Source organism: Mustela lutreola, chromosome 12, assembly GCF_030435805.1.
Source record: "Mustela lutreola isolate mMusLut2 chromosome 12, mMusLut2.pri, whole genome shotgun sequence".
Lineage (NCBI taxonomy): Eukaryota > Metazoa > Chordata > Mammalia > Carnivora > Mustelidae > Mustela > Mustela lutreola.
In genome coordinates, this window is record NC_081301.1 from 27854365 (window position 1) to 27878141 (window position 23777).

Below are 23777 nucleotides of genomic sequence, written 5' to 3' on the forward strand. Positions count from 1 at the left end.
CTAGTTTCTCTTCCTTTCCATTTAGGTATGTGTATTTATATTTAGTATTTTTCAGTGTTGTTCAATTAACAGTATAGAAACTGTACTGAGCACTAAGAAAATTACACTAGAATGGGAAATTATAAACTGACACGGGAAATTTCAATGCTAGGAATCGGATATTCCAATGCTAATTTATATAACTGAGTTCACTGTTCCTTAAATGCATGAACCAGTATGTTTGCTGAGATCTAGTTGGCTATCACTTCCATCTAAAACTGAATAATGGTGGATTTTTCCCAATATATAATAAGGTAACAGGAAAAACTGAGAGGACTTGAAAGTTTTTCTGCTATTGATTTCTTACACATTTTTTCGTGACCATCATCTTTGAATGAAGTTGCAAACATGTAAGATAAAATGCTGAACAGGATTAATACCAACACAGACACAACCATCTGTATATATTTTTAAAGGAGTTCTCTTTTTAGAAAATTTTAAAATGGGTGGAAAATATATATATATTTTTTCTTTCTGCTCTCAAAACTTTTACGTCCATAGGACGTTAAAAGCTGCACACTATCTAAACAAATTTGAAAGCCCTGACTGACAAGTCTTGAAGATTATGAAATCGTGTAGCGAAATGGAAGACTAGAATGGGGGTTAAGAGGAAGGGAGAAGGTACTTCCAAGGACTAAAGGACTAAGTGTGGTAGGCAAAGAAATAGGATATTCACTTTCCTGTTAAAGCTTAAGATTGCAACTTTATGTTGCCAATAAAAAAAAAAGAAATTAACCTCAAACAGTGCATACAATACTACAAATAAAGCATTTATTGCATTTACAATTTCAGTTAACTTATGAAGTTATTTAATGTTTTATAGCATCTTAAACTACTGTCATCAATATTTAGCAACTAACATATTTGAATTTCAGTGTATTTATTAGGTGCTATAGAGTGGCAGAATAACAAATTCCTTCTCAGTGATCTGATTATTGTCAATGTTTTATAACAACTGCCAAAGTATAATGCAAAGCAGCTTCCCAAAAAAAAAAGAAAAGAAAACAGTCAAACAATAGTTAATGTCTGCATTTACCTGTTTGGCTTCTGTCTGAGCTTTACTTATGTCATTTTTACAAGCCATCATTTGACCAGCCAGAGTTGCTTCTGCTCCGTCTTCATTACTCGACAGTCCAGCGGATACAGCATTGAAGTGCTGCTGTGCAGCGGCCAAAGCTTCAGCATCTTTATTACTTGCTTCTTGAAGTGCGTTCAGCCCATCTGTTATCTTTTTAACCTCTTTTTCTTTTGCTGCTAAAGTTCTAGAATCCTTCAGGGAGAGTTTAAGACAGGAAAATATCATTTGTTAGGAAAGACTGTCATTTTTTTCTTATGGGCCTATACCTTTGTCATCAAATTTCATAGCATTTTGAAGTAGGCATGGTTAAAAGGAACATAATTTAAGATCATAACTTTATTTTTTTAAGATTTTATTTATTTATTTGACAGAGATCACAAGTAGGCAGATAAGCAGGCAGAGAGAGGGGGGAAGTAGGCTCCCCACTGAGCAGAAAGCCCGATGTGGGGCTCAATCCCAGGATCCTGGGATCATGACCTGAGCCAAAGACCGAGGCTTTAACCCACTGAGCCACCCAGGCACCCCTAACCATCATAACATTAAATACTTTATTTCCATTTTGAATTACCCTGTTTTTTTAAGATAAATGTCCCCTTATACTACCAGAAATACTTTCATTTCATATGTTATAGTCTAATCTAGAAATTAGCTAAATTATAGTGCAAACTAACCATTTGAAGAAACTAAAAATCACTTTCTAGAGCTTTCAAATTGAAGTAATAACCATTCTACTCTAAGCTTCAAAGTAGAAGTTGTAGGATTAAGAGCATGTACATGAAAATTTATAAACTATCAAAGGCCATAAAATTTAAATATTAAATACTTGTGGGGACAGCATTACTAATACTTAATATCTTTAAAGTTATATGCACTAGAACACCATTATACACTGAGATACCAGCACAGGAAAAAAAAAAAAAAACAATCCAGCTATATTATTTACATGAAAGTGACCAGAAATTTTGGCCTGTTTACCTCATGATTCACTAAATATTTATTAGATGTTTACCACATATCAGGCATTGTTCTAGACATTAAAGACAGGCTCCTCAGAGACCCTATACTCTACAGTGGAAAACACAGTAAAAAATAAAGCAAGGTGAAGGGATAGAAAGTGATGAGAACTACTATTTTAAGGACAATAAGGGAAGGCCTTTTTTATGACATTTTGAGCAGAAACCTACATAAAATAAAAGAAATGATCAGGCTGATACTAGAGGGCACACATACTAGGCAAACTGCAGAATATGCTTCAGTGTTTGAGGAACTGTGGTTGGAGCACAGTGAGCAAGTGGAAAGGAGCCAGGAATCCTATCAGGTAGGGTCTTATAGACCATGGTAAAGGCTGAATTTACTTCACATGTGACTTTGAAACCATTAAAGGATTTTAAGCTCAAGAGTGATGTGATCCAATTTATATTTTAGCTTCTGTAAAGAGCAGACCGTAGAGCAGCAAGAGTAAAAGCAGGGCAACTAATAAGGACACTATTATAGCATCCCTCATGGGCAGTAATGGCCTGCAGACTAGCAGTGATGAGGTGATGAAAAGTGGCTGTATTCAGAATGTACTTTTAAAATCAAGAGAATTTGCTGATGGGTTAGATATGGAGTTTGAGAAAAATGGTGGAATGCAGGAGGACTCAAGGATTTCTGGACAGAACAATTAATAGCAAGTTTAATAGCAGTGCCATTTTCTATCATGGGGAAAATTTAGCAACTCAAAGAGGTTTGGGTAGGTAGGGAAATTTTAAGAGTTTTATTTTGTATACATTAAGTTTTAGACTCTTTGTTAATCATCTATGTAAAAATGTCAATCCAATAGCTGGACAAATAAGGGAAGGAGTCAAGGTTAAGTATAGATCTGAACATCACCCTGCAAAAGGTATTTAAGGGCTACCAGGCTGGGTGGGATTACCTAAGAAATGAGTGCATATAAAAGAAGTCTGAGCACTAGCCCTGGGGCATGCCAACATTTCATGTATTGATTTGTCTGTCTAGACTGGATTCAGTATTCCCATATTCAACTACCTAATCTCTACTTAGATGTCTAACAGGCACCTCAAAGCTATTATGTTCACATTGTACTTGTTTCTATTCTCTACTAAGCTAATAGTAACAAGATTTCCAATTGTCAAAGACAAAAATCCACAGCTATATTCCTAGCTCAAACAACTATACTAGGTCCAGAGCACACACTCAATAAATATGAATGTAATGGACAAATCTTTACTCACCTCAATCATATTTTTTTCTAGCTCTTTGCGTTTGTTCTCTTCACTTGCCAGATTTTTCTTCTTGAGATCAAAGGCACTTTGAAATTTAGTGTTAACTCGCTGAGCTTCCGCAAGCGCATCTTCTAAAGATCGAAGTGTACCTCCAATTTCCTATAATCAGATGCACCCAATTCAAAGTACTTACAATTTACTCATGTCATTATTTTCTTATATGACTTCTAGATTTACTTTTTATGAGCTATTTTGTTATCATACATTAAAATTAACAAATCAATATGGAAGACTATGCCCAGTGAATATTGTTTAAAATTTCTTCACAGTATATTATTTATTCTTATGTATATGTCTGACCTTATCTTTTCCTTTTTCCAACTCTTCTATTTCACGACTAAGTGCTTTTATTTTTTTGTCATTCTCAGACAATTTTTCTTGAAGCTTTACAACTTTATCTTGCATTTCTTTTAATTCCTCAGCTGAGCGTTCTTTTGTATCTTCAGCCAGCAAAAACTGATAGGCAATATATAAACGACTCAAATGTTCTATTTCCCTCATTACTTTTTGATATTCCAAGTAGGAAGATCTTTCCTGGAAAAGAAATCACCAGTTAAGTATAACTCAAACTTCATAGAAATAGAAAAAATCTGGACATCTGTTTCAGTACCCTTCACTTACCATTGGTCTTGATAGCAGTAATTGCAGTGATAGTCCCTGTTATATTAGAAGTCATTCACTCTACCAATAGGGTTACTTACTAAGTATGTGATATCCTCAAGAAAATGTTCCACTCAATTCTAATTATTCAGGAAAATCTAGACTTCTCTTCAACAAAGTATTACAATCTGACATATCATTTTCTGAAACTATGAAGAGCAGTCTTCAAAATCATTTATGTTTAATAGATATGAAAAACATGTCCTCTATGAGCAGAAAGCTGATTCTTAAGTACCAACTCTTTAACTCCTATCTATCCCACAGAAAAATTCCTGTGACGTGTATACATTTCATCTCTATTTGTATGATATTGAATACATCACCATTTTTGAGAGATGTTCTAGCTGGCTATTCTCTATTTAGTATATACCTCTTTTAGTTTTTGAATTGTTGGAGTAATCTCTTCTTCAAGTATCTGGAAAATAAAGGAAAACCAAATTTTTCAATATGTAAAGTACCAATAAAAAAACTGAAAAGAAACATGAAGTCTAGGAAAACTGGGGAGGTGGAATTTACTCTTTACAGCAGAGTAACCCTAAAATTACTCTCGTCTTTAAAAATATTTTATGTAAGTTTAATTACCGTCTTAATTTCTTTCAGCTTAGCTTCTTTTTTTTCTATAGTTTTCTGGGCAGCTATTTTTTTGTATTCATACATCCTGGTTCCAGCTGCTTCTTCTATCATGGACAAAATCTGGAAAGACAGAAACATTTATATAAATGTTTTAAGAATCCAAGATAAAGAACTTCATTGGAGTTTACAAAAAGTATATAATTTAAGGTCTTAACTTCACTAAGCATCTTACCAAATTATGTCCCAAATGGATTAGGGAAGTTAAGTACATAGAAAATACAGGTATTATCCACAGCCCTAACATTCAATATTTCTCGCCTTTACTCCAATCCTGAAATCAAACTTCATGCTACACTGAGGTTGCAGAGTAAATCTCTTTTAAAATTGAAGCCAGGGGTGTCTGGATGGCTCAGTCGGCTGAGCATGTGACTCTTGATTCTTGGGGTTGTGGGTTTGAGCCCCATGTTGGGTATATAAATTAACTAAAAATAAAAATTTAAAAATAAAAAAATTGAAGCCTCCTCCCTCCTCTTTTCCTTCAAGTATAGGGGTGCCTCAGCTGTTAAGCATCTGCCTTTGGCTCAGGTTGTGGTCCCAGGGTGCTGGGATCGAGCCCTGTATCAGGCTCCCTGCTCAGCAGGAAGCCTGCTTCTCCCTCTCACACTCCCCTTGCTTGTGTTCCCTCTCTCACTGTGTCTTTCTGTGTCAAATAAATAAAATCTTTTAAAAAAAATAATAAGTATTAAAAAAGTAAGGACTGACAACACTCAGTTGTCACTTTAGAAGTTTCTAATTAAAGTTGTTCCAAGAGATTTCAGTCATTTTTTGCCAGGATGAAGCATGATATAACACATGCATGCATTCCAACCATGGCATGTGCTTTAAGAACTTCAGCAAGTAACTTATTTTTGTGCCAGTTTCTTCACCCACAGGGTACTTAATATCTCACAACACTGTTGAGAATTACACAAAGTAATTCATGTGAAGAGCACTCTAAAAAAGGCAAACACTAATCAATTACGATTTAAAAGTAGAAGAATTTTGCCAGCACTCCTTTTTCAGAAGCTTCTACTCACCATCAATCCTTATTTCAACAGAATTATTTCTCTGGAAACCACTGATTTCTATGTATTTGGCAGGTTTCAAATTAGAAGTTTCCCTTAAGATGTTATCTAATGAAGATATGCATGACCTCTGTTCAAACCAGACTGCTGATACCAATTATCAGTTTTCTTAGTCCTTCTCAGTAGAAAAGAGAAACTATAGAGCCCTTTGTTCCTGTACAAATTATTCATTCCTTTATATCAACTCTTTTCAAGGGGGCTCCAAGAAAAAAATTAAGTCTTAATATTCATACCCTAAAGCAATTCACTGCAATGCAATGAATCAGTTTCACTCAACTCTTTTTCTATAGGGTTTAACTCTGAGATGGAACACTGGTTGAGAAAGGCTGCTTGATATAGCCAAATTTCTTTTAATATTGGACACACAAAACTCTTAAAAGAAAACACAGGTTAAGCTCCTTGACATTACTCATAGTGAGGATTTTTTTGGATTTAACACCAAAAGCAAAGACAACAGAGGCAAAAATAAACAAGCGGGATTGTATCAATCTGAAAAACTGCACAGCAAAGGAAACCACAAACGAAATGAAAAGGGTACTTACAGAATGGGAAGAAAATAGTTTTAAGTCATCAATATGCTAAGGGGTTAATACCCAAATATATAAGGAACGTGTGTATGGGAAAAAACGTTTTTTTACAAAAGACACACAGATGGCCAATATGTATATGAAAGGCACTCAACATCACTAACCATCTGGGAAATGCAAATTAAAACCATGAGCTACCAGTTCTGTTAGAATGGTTATTATCACAAAGACAAGAGGGGTGCCTAGGTGGTCCAATCTTCAAGCATCTGCCTTTGGCTCAGGTCATGATCCCAAGGGTCCTGAGATTGAGCCTGGCATCTGGCTCGCTGCTCCACGAGAGGCCTGCTTCTCCCTCTCCCACCCCTGCTTGTGTTCCTGCTCTCACTCTCTCTAATAAATAAATAAAATCTTTAAAAAAAAAAAAAGAGAGAGAGAGAGAGAGAGAGAGAGAGAAGAAATAACAAGTATTGGTGATGCTGTGGAGAAAAGGGAAACATTATATATTGTTGGTAGGAATGTAAATTGGGAGCAGTCAGTATGGAAAACTATGAAGGTTCCTTAAAAAATTAAAAATAGAGGAGCGCCTGGGTGGCTCAGTGGGTTAAGCCGCTGCCGTCGGCTCGGGTCATGATTCCAGGGTCCTGGGATCGAGTCCCGCATAGGGCTCTCTGCTCGGTGGGGAGCCTGCTTCCCTCCCTCTCTCTCTCTCTCTCCCTCTGCCAGCCTCTCTACCTGCCTGTGATCCCTCTCTGTCAAATAAATAAATAAAATCTTAAAAAAAAAAAATTAAAAATAGAACTACCATATGTAATCTAACAACTTCACTTCCAGGTTATTTATCCAAAGCATACAAAGACACTAACTTGAAAAGGTATCTGCACCTTCATTTATTAATATCAAGACATGGAAACAAAGTATCCACTGATAGATGAATGGATAAAAAAATATGATATATAAAAATTATATGTACAATGGAATATTATTCAGCTATTAAAAAATACAATCTTGCCATTTGTGACAACATGGATGGAACTTGAGGGCATTAAACTAAGTGAAATAAGTTAGAGAAAGACAAATACCATATAATCTTACTTGTAAGTGAAATCTAAAAAGAAAAAAGAAAAAAAAAACTGAGCTCACAGAGAACGTATCACTGGTTACCAGAGATAGTAGTTAGTAGGTGAGCAAAATGGGTACAGGTGATCAAAGGTACAACCTTCCAGTTACAGAAGTCCTGGTGATATAAGGTACAGTATGGTGACTGTAGTTAAATATACTGTATTGTATATTTGAAAGTTACTAAGAGAATAACTCTTGAAGATACCATAAGAAAAAAATTGTTAACTGTGGTGAAGGATGACAAATGACTTTTTAACACCCATCATTTTGCAATGACTACATATATTTAATCACTATGCTGCATACGTGAAACTAATGTCACTTACAACTCCATTAACAAAAAATCTGCTCAACGATGTCCCATGCCTTTTCTTAAACTTTCTCATTTAATCCTCAAAATACCTGAGTTAAGGACTTTTGACTCTAATTTACACATGGGTAAACAAAGATTCAGAAGTGTTATGTTACATAGCTTTAAAAAGGTGGGGTGACATAGTGCCAAACAGTGGGGAAAAAAAAAAAAAGAAAAGAAAAAACAAAACATGACGTTCTTTACTAATTAATTACTCTTAGTAATGTTCCCAAGAATTTAAATGGAAGAGATTATGTTTAAAAAACTGACTTTAAAAAAAAGTCAATATCTATAATTATAATTTTTACTATCCATAAAGAGTATTCTTACCTCTGGAGGTTTCATATTCAATACTTTTGTAATTCGACCCTGAAAAATAAAATGCAGTTACTATAATGATAAATTAGAGTCACCTAAAGGCATACATGTTTATCTGCACTGAAGTTGTTCCATCCTAATATACCAGTCTTTTAGTTCTTTCTTTCTTTTACCTCCATTGCATTTGAGAACAAAGGTACCTTATAATTCCAGAATTTTGCTATTTACCTTTTCACTTACCAGTGATCTACAGTTATTAAATAATACCAAGTTAACTGAGACAATATTTCTGGGATAATGATACAAAAGTCTCCAACAAGTATATAAATATATAGATGTTGGCATAATTATTGAACACTTCTCAATTTTTTTTTTAATGGCTGTGCTCCAAGATAATTTCTAGAAATATACTGCACACTTCTGGGCCTCAAATAAAACAGTAACATCTTTTATTTCAATGCCAGAATATCACTATCAAAAAGCAAAACCAAACCTCACTACCCAACTCTCAGGGCATCATATTGCTTAGGATTTAGATTCATTTGAAATAAATTTTCAGCTTTGAGGCTGGGATGTGGTAAAAACAATGTTATTTTGGTTGCATCAGGATCCTGCCATTGGCCTTGCTGTGACTTTCTAAGAGGACAGATGGAGGAGTCAAGTGAGATAACATAAGGACAAGACAATATTAGCACATATTTTTCATTTGAATAAGTGTCTAAGGTAGAAATAACTTAAAATTTAACATATATTTGAAATAATAAAATGCTTGAATCCAGTACTTTAAAAGGATACACAATGACAATATAGTCTTAAAAATTTTTATAGTGACCATGTATTATTCTTATAATAACAAAATAAGTCAAGGAAAATTACTTCTAGACATTCTTCAAACTTCAAATGTGTATGTTAGAACATATCAGTACATATAACCAACCTAAACTCTTAACAGATACCCAAATACCAGTATAATAGAAAACAAAAAATGGAAAACCCAAAAATAAGCACTTCTCCTATTATAATAACTTAAAAATAAACGATGTCAAAATCATTTATATAGAGACCATAAACAAAATACCTGCATGATGAGAAAGTGAGGGTTGTTAACATTAAGGCCAACAGAACAGAAGAGATCTTGTACTCTGGTATTGTTTGCATTTACTCCATTGATTAAATATTTATTTCTACCACCAATAACCACCTAAAAAAGAAGTATTTTAAAAAATAGAGATTATGCTAAGTGAAATAAGCCAAATAGACAGAGTCAATTACCATACGGTTTCACTTATTTGTGGAACATAAGGAATAGCATGGAGGATAATAGGAAAAAGAAACATGAAGGGGGAGAAATCAGAATGGAAGACGAACCATGAGAGACTATCGACTCTGGGAAACAAATGGGGGGGTTTAGAGAGGAGGAGGGTGGGGGAATGGGTGAGCTTGGTGATCGATATTAAGAGGGTAGGGATTGCATGGAGCACTGGTTGTTCTACGCAAACAATAAATCATGGAACACTAATCAACAATTAATGATGTACTGTATGGTGACTAACATAATTTAAAAATATATATATATATATATCTACACATACATACACATATATAAATGAACATACATATCTTGAACTAAGATGATAAATTCCCAAATGTTTCACTTGTTTGTTCTGTCCAACTAATGGTAAATAAAACCAATCCTGAGTAAATAAATAATGGAGGAAGTAGGAGATGGTCAACAACAATATAGATTATTAGTCAACTGTAGTGACTTAATCCAACGACTTTTGCTAACTAGTCATATAACCATGCACATTCCTCCTAACCGCACCTGCATTGGACTAGATCTCTAGGTCACTTTTGACTTTGTTTCCAAGTATGTGTAAAACATATTCGATCCCTCATCACTCTTCCTGAAATTTTTCCACCCTCATAGGTTGGCCCCTTTCCTCCACTTTTTAATTTCCAAGGAACAGAAGTCAGATACTAAAAACTAAAGACAAGCAGTTTTGGTTTTTTTTATTTTTTAAGAGGGAAAGGAAGAGAAAGAATCTTAAGCAGGTTTCATGCCCAGCATGGAGACTCAGGAGATCATGACCTGAGCCAAAATCAAGAGTCAGAGAGAGGCTTAACAAACTGAGCCACTCAGGAGTCCCAAAGACAAGAAGTTTAAAAACAATCCTTGACAAGATTCTAAAAGGGGTTAATAAAGACATGACTTGTGACTTTGAGAAAGAAAAAGAGTTAATCATTGAGCTTCGACGAGATACCAGCTTGTTAATACTTTACTATAGAACTTATATTGTCACCTAATGGGCATAATCATCCCACCCATGTATTCTGAGGTCCTTAGAAAGTTTCTCATTCTTCTCTGTATTTCCCAGTGCCTTCAAGAATGCCCAGCACACAGCAAACATTTAATAAAACGCAGAGTGTTAGGCACCTGGGTGGCTCAGTGGCTTAAGCCTCTGCCTTCGGCTCAGGTCATGATCTCGGGGTCCTAGGATCAAGCCCCACATCCAGCTGTCTGCTTGGCGGGGAGCCTGCATCTCCCTCTCTCTCTGCCTGCCCTTTGCCTACTTGTGATCTCTCTCCCTCTGTCCAATAAATAAATAAGTAAAATCTAAAAATAAAAAAATACAGAGTGTTAATTCATTTCTTTTTTTGACAGGAGTATTACATTGATCATATATTAGTATATTCGAACAACAGACCTAAAAGACATTAAGTACTTTAACAAAGTCCTTCTGACAATATTTTGGTGAAAATACAGGCATAAAGATTGCATGAGGACAGGAATTTTAGGTAGATTAGTAGCAGACTTACTGAAAATTCCTAAAAGGTATTTGATGGATACTTAATGACACACAACTGGACTTTAGCCTCATCAATGCCTTATTTATTTATTTATTTTTTAACCAGAGCTTGTTATTGAAATAGAAAGGGGACTCGTAAGTTACATAATGCTAAGATGGAGAGTAAATAGGACTTAACAACTGACAAAGTAATCTTATATGACTATGAGAAAAAGGGACAAATGTATGGTCCTGCACTGGTTTTAAAAACCTGCTTACAGGGCACCTGGGTGGCTCAGTGGATTGAGCCTCTGCCTTCAGCTCAGGTCATGATCTCAGGGTCCTGGGATGGAGGCCTGCATCCAGGCTCTCTACTCAGCAGGGAGTCTGCTTCCCCTCTGTCTCTGTCTGCCTACTAGTGGCCTCCCTCTCTGTCAAATAAATAAATAAAATCTTAAAATTTTTTTTAAACCTGCTTACATACAGAAACAGCAGTAACAGCTAATAACACACATTTAAAAAATTAGAGTGATTTTAAGTAAATCGGATATGAATTCATAATGCATTATGAACTTGCCAATGTCATATACATGAAAACAGAAGAGCACTTAAAATGAGAGAAATGACAGTTCTGTTTAATCCTGTCCTAAGGAGACTAATTCTGGTAAATCCAATTTAAGGTGCCATGCATTAAAAATAATAAAGGCATAAAAAACTAGAGCAAATTTGTATTCAGTGTGATCAGACAAGTGACGGAAATAAAAATCATCAGTTGAAAGATCTAGAGAGATTTAGCTTAAATATTTAACACCTAAATATTAAACCTAAATATTAAAACATGGAATACATTAGATTTCCTTCTCAATGCTAAGAACCAAACTTAATGTGTAAAAGTTGATGACAGTATTTTGACTCATTTTTTAGGAATAACTTTTTAATTAGACCTGTCCAGTAACAGAATAGATGGCCTCAGAAGATAACTAGATCCCAAGTATAGATATTCCAGCACAGAGAGGATTCAAGTATTAAGATTTAAGCGTGGTTGAGTGCCTATACTGATTGATGGCTTTTTGAGATCCCTTACAATCCTCTCAGTAAATGAAGAATTTGCATGATCAAATTTTTAACATAAGGAAGATACTGTTAAGAAATCTAGTCAGTATTTGATCAATTCTGCTCATAAACTCTCTCTCCACGAAAGATGTACTGCCAAAAAACACCTTGGACTTAAGTTCTTAGATATCCAAGTATTTTAAAGCCACTCACCTGCCTTGTTACTGTAATTTCATCATGAACCTCAAATCCCAAAGGGCTTTGCTTTTTGTCAGAATTATCAAATGTGATTGACACGGAGGCTTTGGTAATACCAGCCTGCCCATTTTTGTAAACTAAATCTTGTAAATTAGAAGCCCGAACCTAAAACAAAAGAAAAGTTTATCAACAAAACCCCCTACTGCACAAAATGGCACTAAAAATGGGTTTCTTGCTGTTGGAAAACCACCCTTGTAGTATCCATTAAGTAGCCAAGGACAGACAGTTGCATTCAGAAGCAAGAAAAATGCAAGAAAAGCAAGGAAAACAGGAAACCACCTAAAATGAGTGCTTTTCGGGGCGCCTGGGTGGCTCAGCGGGTTAAAATGAGTGCTTTTCTCTACAGGACTTTTCCACCCCTGCAAATGGTTTCTACTCAGTTCTTAACTGAAGTTCATTTGAAAGATTAGGAAGATAGCATCTAAGAATTTCAGTGTTCATCCAATTCCTTTTGATCCTGAAAAGGATCCTGAAAATGAAGGGTGAGTGGGTAGGAATACAGACTCTGGAAGAAGACAGCCTTAAAGAACACCTGACTTTGAGTATTGCTCCCAACATCTTAAAGGGATAAATCTTATGCAGTCCCAAGTTTCTGTTTTTTCATTTGAAAAATGGAGTAATAATATCTACCTCTAAAGGACTGTGGTCTAAGATAATTTACATGAACAAAACTGCAAATGAAGAAAATACTGGCAATAGTCTCTAAGTTCAATATGGAGTCCCTTGAGGGTCCCAAACTTTTAATTTACATCAATGAGAAAGTTTACCTGAGACAGGTTGGAGATGCCCAGCAAAAAGCAGATGGAGTCCAATATGTTGGATTTCCCACTACCATTTAAACCAGTGATAGCGTTGAAGAGGGGGTCAAAACCATTGACTTCAGTCCTCTGAGCATAGGACTTAAATCCTTCAAGGATGATTGACTTAACGTGCATTTTCACTAGGGACCTGGACAGGTAAACTGCTAGGAATCAAACAGTCCACAAAGGAGCTCTGTACAAAACAGAAATATACAAGTGGGACAGAAATCTGTAATCATAATAGAGGTAAATGACTAAAACATAAGAATGACAACTTAATAGAAATAAAACAGCCACTTGCCCAGCTACTTCCTCGGATGCAAAGACACCTTCTTCCAACTTAATTGGAAGTTAATTAAACCATTAATTCAACCTGGAAGTCAACGACTTATTTTTCTAGGCTTACCTTCCATCTTTATCATACTCTAACAGAAACTGATTATTTCATAACCCACCCCTTTTGCTCATAATGTCCTGCTCCCCAAAACTGACTTAAGTCGCTCTCCTTACTACACTCAAGTCTTTACTGAAACGTCACCTTAATGGGGTCTTTCCTGACTTCCCAATTTAGAAATGCACCTGTCCCCGCCCCCTCACTTTTTCCTCCATCGTACTTAAAGATGACACTAAACAGTATTTATCTATTCGTCTATCCAGACTGTCGTGATACAAGTTCCTTTGCCTGCGTGCACCGCTCACGCCGGAACAGCGCTTGACTGAAGGGCGCCGGGAAAGGGGAATGTCATCAATATTCACTAAACAGATGAATCCCATATACTCTCCAGCTTGTTGTCACTCGGCCTGTTCCCTCCCCCTACCAGGATTTTCTATCAACACTCGTTTGCCCTTCTCCAAGGCTCGATAGGAAGTAGCCATGCTGTCAGAAAAACCATTAGGAGGGATTTTAGTTTGAGGTCCCTTCTTGCCAAACCCGCTCTCCCCAGGAACACACAAACATTCCTCTCTAGCCAAGGAACGCCAGACTAGGCCCAACCTGCCGCGAGCACGCACCAGCCTCACCGCTGCGCCAGGCCGTCCGGGCTTGAGGCGCCTTAGGAGCTACTCCCGGTTACAAGAGCAGAAAGCCGGCCCACTTTGCCGGGCTTCGGGAGCTACGAAGAAGACTCCAGCACAGCGGCTGCAACACTCGCCCCACGATCGGCACCCAGGCCGGAAATATTTATACCTTTGAATTTCGGCGCGAGCAAAGGACCCCACCACCGCAGCCTATTTCATTGGCCGGTGCCTAGGAGATGCCTGACTTAAAGGCTCCATTTTCCCCACCCATCGTACAATCAAAGTGACAGGGAGATAGGAAAGAGCGTCACGACAGGGGCAGCTCCAGGAAGGCGACGGCTGGGGCCTGAGGACTAAAGGAGCAAGTGGCGTGTGGCGAGCTCCGCGTCCGGCACTCCTTGGGCAGCCACGGACCGCGGTCTCGGGGTCTCGCGCTTCGCCGGCCCCGCCCCATCCTAGGCCCCTGGGGCCTCGGGCTCTCCCGGAGGCCCCGCCCCGTGCAGAGTTCTCGCGGGCTTTGAGGGGCCCGCCGGTCCCGACTGCTGTAGTTTTAAGAGTCGTGGAGGTAGAGAGATGGAGGAGTTGTTGCCGGTGTCTTCGTTGTACTTCAGAAGCCTCGGAATTTACCCGATTTGGCTCACATGTATCAAAAACAGGAGGCTGCGCTTTGTCTGGGCCGGAGAGGCGCGGAACTTGGGAGGACAGTGGGGCGCGTTCTGACCCCGCCCCTCCCGGCTCCGGACCCTGGCGGGCTTTTTCATCTCAAATTTCCGGATGGGGAGGGACGTTAGTTCTCGGGGCCGCCGCCGGCCGCTGTGCTGATCCCAGAGAAGTTGCGTGGGGCCGGCAGCGGGAGGTGGACGAAGAGAGGTTCCCCTCCCCGCACTTCGATAAAGCAGTGGCAGCACTAACCTTTTAAGAGCATTTCTTTGGAAACCCGACAGCTAATTATTGAGCTTCGTGTGCCAGGCTGGGTTCCCAGGGCTGTAAAATCCGCAGCGACTCTGAAATCCGTGACCCTGTTCTCATTTTATAGATGAGCGAACTTAATTGGAGTAGTAAGTGGAGAAGCTGGGATTTGTTCCCAAGCCGTTTAGCTCCAAAGCGCGTACTCTTAGATTGCTGTGTACCTTTCCTCTTCATGTTCAGAATCCAGGACCACTAATAACAGATTCTGCATTTATTACTGTGTATTGTTCTTAACAAGCAAAACTGACCCAATTTACTCACGGTTGAGCAAACTGGTAATAGTAATTTAGGAAGAACCGCTTCAGAGTGCGCTGTGGTGCAATCCCTAGGTAATGTATAAAAAGATGCTGCAGCCGGTATATTACTTGAAACCATTTATTTAAAAATTTTCTCCCCCCTCCGCCAGTGGCTTTGCAGCATTAGACAGGGGTCAGACCTCCGAGAATTACCAAGAATGGGCCTATGTTTTTAAATTCTTTCTCTACTTAATAACATAAAATAAGTTTGGGGTGGTTTTGATTTGTTTACTAAAGAATTATTTACTCTCATATCCCACCCCCTTCTGTACTGTCAGTGGTTACCGGCCTAACATCTTTTAGTTAAGTATTTATCTTTGTCTACTTCCTGCGTCTGCTGCATTTTATAACTCCTATGAATTGGTTGTATGTATTGGTTCTATTTAATTCTTCAGTTAAATTCTTTATTTCAATTACAGGATCATTAACATAGTATGTTTATTAGTTTCAGGTGTACAATATAATGATTAAATACTTCCATACGACACCCAGTGCTTACAAGTGCACTCCTGAATCCCCATCACCTATTTAGCCCATCTCCCCACCCACCTCTCCTCTGGTAAACATCCATTTTTTTCTCTAGTTAAGAGTTTGTTTCTTGGTTTGTCTCTTTAAAGATTTTATTTTATTTATTTGACAGACAGAGATCACAAGTAGGCAGAAAGGCAGGCAGAGAGAAAGAGAGGGAGAAGCAGACTCTCCGCTGAGCAGAGAGTCCGACGCGGGGCTCCATCCCAGGACCCTGGGATCATGACCTGAGCCACCCAGGCGCCCCGATTTGTCTCTTTATATTTGCTTGTTTTGTCTCTTAAATTACACATATGAGTGAGAGCAGGTGGTATTTATCTTTCTCTGACTTACTTAGCATAATTCTCTAGCTCCATCCATGTCATTGCAAATCGTCTATTCAGTTTTAATATACATTTATTTTCAACAATGTCCCCTTTGTCACTTTGTGAGTAAATATTTTAATTTGCCAACAAGCCCTAAAGTGGGTTTTACCAAGTTGTGAAATACACATTTCTTTGGGGGTGAAAATAGATGCTATAAGCCTTTCCACTTATTTAATAGATTAATAATTAGCTTATATATTTATGTGAAATGGACTAAAAGATGCACTTTTTTTGCTGGATGGGCACTTCTGAGTTGTTATAAGAATATACATATCTACTTCCACTGAAAGTATTTAGTAAAATGAAAATTACTTATTAAAGGAGAGATCTATATCAGTTTTAGTCATCCAGCATGCCAGGAACAGTAAGGAATTTCCATTAGTATGGATGAACTTAAGGAAATAACTAATGCCTGACTTACAACTGCTTCCCGAGATCACAGGGAAATGGAGAAGATCAAGGCACAAAGCCACTCATACTCCCTAATTTAGAGAGGGAAGGATTGGAAGTAAAGATAAACCATAGGGTAAAAGTAGTAAAAATAAAGTACTGTTCTTGTTTCATCACCATGGATCAAAATCTTTTGGAAGGTTCAAGATTGGCAGGCTTGTGGGGTTTTAGTTCTTGTGTAAAAAGGCAGCGGCACCAACAAAGGCACTGATAAAACCAGAAGGGGAACCTAGGAAAAAGATTTGGTCCACTTTTCCGGAGCACTGGGAAGCATGGTTTTTCCCTGGGCATACATTTCTAATTTTAAATTTTAAAGTAGCTCTTTGGGGGGCCTAGAGGAATCATCTCTCCCTGCAACTTAGGACAGAAGAAATAATGAAAGGATTTTTCCTTCCCTGCAGACATAAGGAAAGGTTGATTCCTTTTGTTGAGAGATTAATTTGAGGTTCAAAGGAATGAATTGATAATGATGGGAAGTTCCTATTGTATAACTGTATTGCATAGCAGCACACTTTGACTTCACCAAGTATAATCTGTTCGACAAGAAATAAAGCTGAGCATAATTTAAGGCATAGAAAAGGAGGTGACTATTCATTCACCTATGGGATCTGGTTAGACCCATTCGTTTTCATTTCAGTGACAAAACTTTTCAGTACTACATGTTCTGTTTGGTTGTGAAATCTGCCTATATTTTTCCATCGTAACTTCTATTATTTTGCCTTTTTAATCAAATATCTTTATATTCTCTTTCAGGAACTTCCAGCTTTTGAATTCCTAACTCTACTGTTTACAACATTTGCTGAGTTTTACTCATAGTGATTTATATCCTCCTGTGGTACTGTTCTGGGATCGGGTTGTTTTGTTTATGGGAGTCTCTTATGCCCTGAGTTGTGAAAGAGTCCCTTCAGAACAGTTATGTATTTGTTTCTGCCAGGGTTTTTTGGCTCTTAAATATCCCAGGGCATTTGTGAATGATTATTTCTCAGTTTGTGGTTCTTGAATTATGCAGATATTGTAAATTTATATCTTGCAGGCCTGGGGTTTTTATTTCTCACAGGTACCTTTTGTTTTTAACCCCTATCCAAAGCCCCAAGCAAAGAACAAACTTCTTTTCTTCCCCAGACTCGTAGGGGGTATTCTTCCAGTCCCAGTGACTGGCAGTTATTTAGGGCTCCAGGTTTTACCTAAGGGCTTAGTTCCTTTTACTGAGGCTCCAGGTCTTTATACTTGTGCACAGAAACGCAGCCACTGGCTCCTGAGCCATATGGCCAAAGGTAAAATGGGAGAGGGCTGCAATTTTCCAGTTTGTTTCTGGCATTGAGAATTTTCTGTCTTTGTTGTTGTCATTGAGGTTGGCATATGGTTTATATAATAATTATTATTGCATTTTATACAGTATTATTATATAAAGAGAAGTTCAGTCAACCTTCTTAGAGGAGATCTTCTTGATGTAATTTCTGAATGTTGGTGGGGTGAAGTTTGGAGCTGGCAACCAAGAAAGAATTCTTAAGATCTCTTTGCAGCAAAAAGGTGGTTTTATTAAGGCATAGGGACAGGACCTGTGGGCCGAAGGAGTTGCTGCACTGGGGTTGTGAGGAATGTCTGATTATATACTTGGGAGTTGGGGGGAGGTTAAGGCAGAAGGGAGGTTTACAAAAGAACTTTTGTATGCTCAAGAGGACCTACAAGATATTGAGACCTTGCCATTGTCAAGTTAAGGTGGTTTTTCCCTCTAGCATTAAGACGGCTGGGAGTTTCCTGAACCAATGTTATATTCTGCCCATCACAAGTCCTTGTCGAGGGCTGCTGGTTATATCGAAATTTTATTTTATTTACATTCCCTTCTACCTTTGTTTCCCACACCACTGTGGATGAGTAGGTGATGTTAGGGCTCCCGGAAATTGAGTCCTTGGGTTTCTGGAAGTTAGGCTATTGATAAGAATTCTTTTTTCTTGTAAATCACTAATACATTTGTAAACGAATAGAAGCTCTTGTCTTGTGGGACTGTGATCTCTATTAACCATTTGTTTTTGTTGGTTTTGGTTTTTTGCTTAGTTTGGGGGCTGCCAGGAGTGCCTAAGGAATGTCGTATAGATACCACCTGGGAGTGGGGATGGGGGGTTTGCAGGGTTTCAGCTGGTGCTTTGTCTTCAGTTCACTCATCATTCCCACTTATTTCTTGAAGAACATCAGGGATCTCTGTTTCGCACCTGCCAAACATTGCTTTCAGATTCTTACATTCCACAAAGAAAGTAGCTTTTCCTAAAAAGCAGAAGGAAGTACCTGGTACCAACTAGATCTTAAGAAAGTATTTTCACACAGTACTCCTAAAATCCAAAATCTTCTTGTTTCATATTTGTAATTTCAGTTTTTCAGCTCTCCTTGGCTTTTATCACTTCCACTTTTATCACTGCCAAAGTTACTCATCTCCCTTCTATTTTGCCACACCCCTTCCTTTATGGAGATGATTGCTGGCTCCCCTTTCTCAAATGTAATTCATTGTTCTCAAATTGTTATTCCATTGTTCTCTTTGTCATGATGGTATCTTACTTTTTATTTCAAATCCATACACATCTGCTTGACCTTCCTCCAACTGGTTCCCTTTTATTACTAAGTTAGTTCTTATTAGATCCAAACAGACTCTTCACTCTTGGATTTTTGTTTCACAAACTCTGCCTCTTTAATTAACATTTTCTCTGTAGTCCTCTACATCATTCTTCAGTCCTCCAGAATCACAGGCATTTCTTATTTGAATTCTGACTTAAATTACAACGTCAACAAATAAGTATTAGTACCAGTCTCTGCCCTCTCTAAAGTTCTACAAAATATTCAAGTTTCTATATCAGAAATACGGTATCTCTGGCTATTCCCTTTCAGTCTCCACTCTCCCTCTACTCCATTCTCCCCAAATCTCACTCCTACATATAAGGGTGGGCTCTTGCCCTTTGATTTCCAAAGAACTTCAGACGAGGATAAAGTAACAGCAATACATTTCTAAGAGTTGGGGGATTTTTCTTCCTTCAAAATGTATAATTTGTGGGACGTTCACGGCAGAGCTCAGGTGGGGCTTCAGTAATCAAAACCTAATTCTCTTTATAAACCTGTCCATGGGCAATGAAAATCATGTCTCTCAGTCTTTTCTGTCATTTCCGGTTCTCCTCTTCCAATTTCTATGGGTCACTGCTTGGAAAGAAGAAATTGCTTTTTGACTTCTATAAGGACAAGCGATAATGTACAGCATAGAATAATCTAGATCCATACATAATAAAGAAAATGTTTTGAAGAGAAACAGATTTTACCTACAGTATTAAAAATATGTTACAATAGTAAGCAAAGCTGTTTATTTTCTTGGTGCTATATGTTAAAATCTTTATTCTAGCAGAGAACCATTGCTCTATACATTTGTATAAACCTGAGTATCCGTTCAGATGATTCTCCAAAAACAAAGGCTTTTTATCCCCAAAAGTTTTAATCCTTCACATTTTAGGGGAAAAAAACAGGGCTTGCAACTTTCAAACAACAGTTTTGCCCATCACTGCTCTTCAAGGATTTAAAATAATCTTATTTCAGACTTACCTTGAGTCATCTTATTGTTATTAAGTAATTTTATTGCTTAAAATATGGTTGTATACTTGTGCTGTGTCAAGTTCCAAACACTTTCTCTAAATTACTTTATGTAACTCAACAATTATTTATTTATTTATTTATTTTCTTTTTCTTTCTTTTTTTTTTTTTTTTTAGATTTTATTTATTTATTTACTTGACAGACGGAGATCACAAGTAGGCAGAGAGGTGGGCAGAGAGAGAGGAGGAAGCAGGCTCCCTGGCCAGCAAAGAGCCTGATGCGGGCCTCGATCCCAGAGCCCCGAGATCATGACCTGAGCTAAAGGCAGAAGCTTTAACCCACTGAGCAACCCAGGCGCCCCTATTATTTTTTATGCCCAGTGTGAAGCCCAAGGTGGGGCTTGAACTCACAACCCTGAGATCAAGATGGGAGTTGAGATGAAGAGTCTGATGCTTAACTGACTGAGCCATCCAGGCGCCCCAAGAATTCTTTTATTATCTCCATTTTATAGATGAAAAAGCAGGATCACAGAACTAGACTTTGATCACAGAGAAAGCTAGGAGTAAAGTCTATCCATTCAATAAATGCTCACATATTTACAATGTCAGTGAATAATACAACAATAATTTCTGCCTTATGGAGCTTAGATTAGTGGATATCTTCTTATTTTTATAGAATCAAAGCATAACTTTTTGCAATAATCTTATACTGCCCTAGAAATAGCAGTCTTGATGCATCCAGTAATTTTCCTTTCCATGTGACTATAGAAGCCCTCAAGTCATTGAAACCCCAGGTGACCTATTTCACCAGATGCTGGACATTCTCAGTTGAGTTTGGATTTAGAGTGGGTACCCAAGTTTAGGTCAAAAACATAAAATCTGAACAACTTTAACCAAGAATCCAGGGAGTAGGGGAGCCTGGGTGGCTCAGTGGGTTAAGCCTCTGCCTTTGGCTCAGGTCATGATCCCAAGGTCCTGGGATCGAGCCCCATGATGGGCTCTCTGCTCAGCGGGGCACCTGCTTCCTCCTCTCTCTCTGCCTGCCTCTCTGCCTACTTTTGATCTCTATCTGTCAAATAAATAAATAAAATCTTAAAAAAAAAAAAAGAATCCAGGGAGTGGATTCTTAGTGAAGAAGTAATATCCCACTAATAATAAATGACAGGGTGGAAAGGTAGATTTGTAAATGTTTATAAAAAGCAGATTGGATTTAGCATAGGTAGACGTGCTGAGCAGGGACGATAGGAGGAAATGTTCTTCATGGTGCTGTCAGTGGCATCTTCTTATACAAAGAAGTGTTGCCAAAAATTCTGCTTAGACTAATTTGGAGTAATTTTTTATTTTGAATATTTTTTATTAGTTAATGGGATCTAGGAGTATAATATAATAACCTGGTAAGAATTTCTCTGCAAATGGCAATTGGATTAGTCTTATTCACGAAACTCATAAATAAGCTATAATTCAATATTTTATGTCTAGGGAAAATAAAACTGGGGTCATGCTGTTTAAGAGGGTAAGGGAATTTAAAGGAACACTAGGGGATTTACAGTAGATTTATGATGAAGATACTTCTAACTGGAAGCTTAATTGTGATTTAAATTACAGGTCAAGCTGTGCAATGTGTTTTTAGGAAAAAATCTTTGGGGAGGTAGAGTGTACTTGTTTAAAGAAGAAACAGAGAGCAAATGAGAAAAGATTGCATTTTCTGTTTTTCTTTAAAAATTTCAAGCTGTTTTAAGTCAAATTGCCCCTGAGTTCCTGATGTTGGCTGTTGTGAAATTTCTTTATTTTACTTTCTTTGTGTTATTCTCAACCTCTGTTCCAGAGCAGTTATTTCACTTGACAGTAACAAAAAGATGTAGGCAGCATATCTGCCAGCAAACTAACATGGAAACCGGAGATAAGGTATTCTCAACCTTTCTAGAATTGTGACATCCTATCATTTTAGGCTGACTCACACAAAATAAGTAAGTTCTGCAGATGGAAGAGCCCTTGAAGAATTACAGCTGTTCATTTTGCCAATGGGAAAATTAAGTCTTCCAGTGATTTTCCTAAATTTACTCTTTATCTCAAGTAATTAAGGTCTAATGAAGAAATAAAACATGCATATGAATAATTTTAATTCAAAGTATAAAGAAATTACATCCCAGCAAAATAAAAATTAAAACAGATAATCAGAGGTTGACGCTGTAGGAAGGCATTGTGCTTGGAAAAGAACAGGTAGACCTGACAAGCTCAGATTCATACTCTCTGACATTTCCCTCACCCTCCACAAAATTCCTCAATACTTAACCAAAACCACCATTCAGGATTCAGCCATGAGTGGGATGGCATCAGGAGTAAGGAATGGGGACAGAAAGCCTGGAGATGAACTGCTCTCTCCCTTTTAGTCTCTGAAACAAAGCCAAATCAAGAATGCAACATTTAAACAATCTTCTACTGGAGTTTTAGAATAATGGGGAAACAGTCCATAGAAAATGGTGAAAGAAAGAAAAACCTACCTTACAAATCATGACAGGGGACAGCAAATACTCTGGGACTCCCAGACTTAGGGTCTTCTGTACAAGACCCCAGAGAAACAAATGGCACTAGAATGTTCTATCAATTTCTCATGTTATCCCCCTCCCCACAATTATCCGTCTTAGTTTCTCTATGCCTCAGCTTTAAGGAGCAGCTTCATAGTCATTGACCTTCAGGACCTTTTCCCCATTCAAAGCAAACATAACACAGGACTGGTGTAGAGTGCCAAGAGAGTCCAAAAGAGGAAAAAAATATGGCTGAACACAGCATCATTTCCTGGTATGGTTTCCCTAGATGGCTTTTTTTTTTTTTAATTTTTTATTTTTTATAAACATATATTTTTATCCCCAGGGGTACAGGTCTGTGAATCACCAGGTTTACACACTTCACAGCACTCCCTAGATGGCTTTTGAGGTGAATCCTTAAAGGTAAATATGCTTTTGACAGTTGGAGATCAGGAAACAACAGTCCAAGTAGACAGATCATTGTGAACAAAAATTAAGAGGTGACAGTTTCCATAGGTGATAACCAGGTACAGGCTCCAGTGATTTTATTAGAATTTATATTACTCTTGTCGTGATTGATGTGTTGCCTCATACACAACACCTGTCAGGACAGAGGCAGAAGTTCCTTCAGCTGCCAGGAGCTGTGGCTGCGGAGAGCACAGAGCCGAGCCCCTTCCCAGGCACTGCTCTTCCCTGAAGGAAGCTGCCTAGCTGAGCTTACACTTTCTCTTCTGTGATTCGGCACATCCAATGGCTGGTTGATACAAAAACCCTTTGACACAAAAACACTTTGCTTCAACTAGAACAGGTATAAGGGGTCATCCAAACATTTTCCCGTACTGTCATCCGGGGCGCTGTGATTGCATCACAGTTCAGCAACTCCCTGGGGCCAGTTCTGTTTTCTGCACTTGGTCAGAGGAGTTGTTGATCTGGACAGCCTTCTCGGATTGACTTTCTGCATAGCAGTCTCTGGTCTCACTGTATTCTCTGGGGAACCCCCTAAGAAAACTCCAGATATAATTTGAGACACAATAGGCTATTTTAATAACATTTAACACAGAATTGGGAAAGCCTAAATAGTTTATATG

The 23777-nt window shown here is 37.9% G+C and overlaps 1 protein-coding gene across 3 annotated transcripts in view; it reads right to left on the bottom strand.

The window, feature by feature from the left end:
• Positions 1 to 14261, bottom strand: part of SMC2 (structural maintenance of chromosomes 2) — a 61354-nt gene extending 47093 nt beyond the window's left edge. The window contains exons 1-10 of one of the 3 annotated variants that reach the window (XM_059142206.1): positions 13996 to 14261; positions 12943 to 13168; positions 12131 to 12280; positions 9154 to 9276; positions 8088 to 8126; positions 4645 to 4755; positions 4433 to 4477; positions 3703 to 3936; positions 3352 to 3501; positions 1076 to 1309 (exon numbers count right to left, since the gene is read on the bottom strand). In XM_059142206.1, the coding sequence (XP_058998189.1) occupies positions 1076 to 1309; positions 3352 to 3501; positions 3703 to 3936; positions 4433 to 4477; positions 4645 to 4755; positions 8088 to 8126; positions 9154 to 9276; positions 12131 to 12280; positions 12943 to 13110 (1254 nt within the window). In that variant the 5' untranslated portion in view covers positions 13111 to 13168; positions 13996 to 14261. Of the gene's footprint in view, positions 1 to 1075; positions 1310 to 3351; positions 3502 to 3702; positions 3937 to 4432; positions 4478 to 4644; positions 4756 to 8087; positions 8127 to 9153; positions 9277 to 12130; positions 12281 to 12942; positions 13169 to 13986 lie in introns of all 3 variants that reach the window. The other 2 variants (XM_059142205.1, XM_059142208.1) reach the window with 2 other exon arrangements.
• Between the last annotated feature and the right edge of the window lie 9516 nt (positions 14262 to 23777).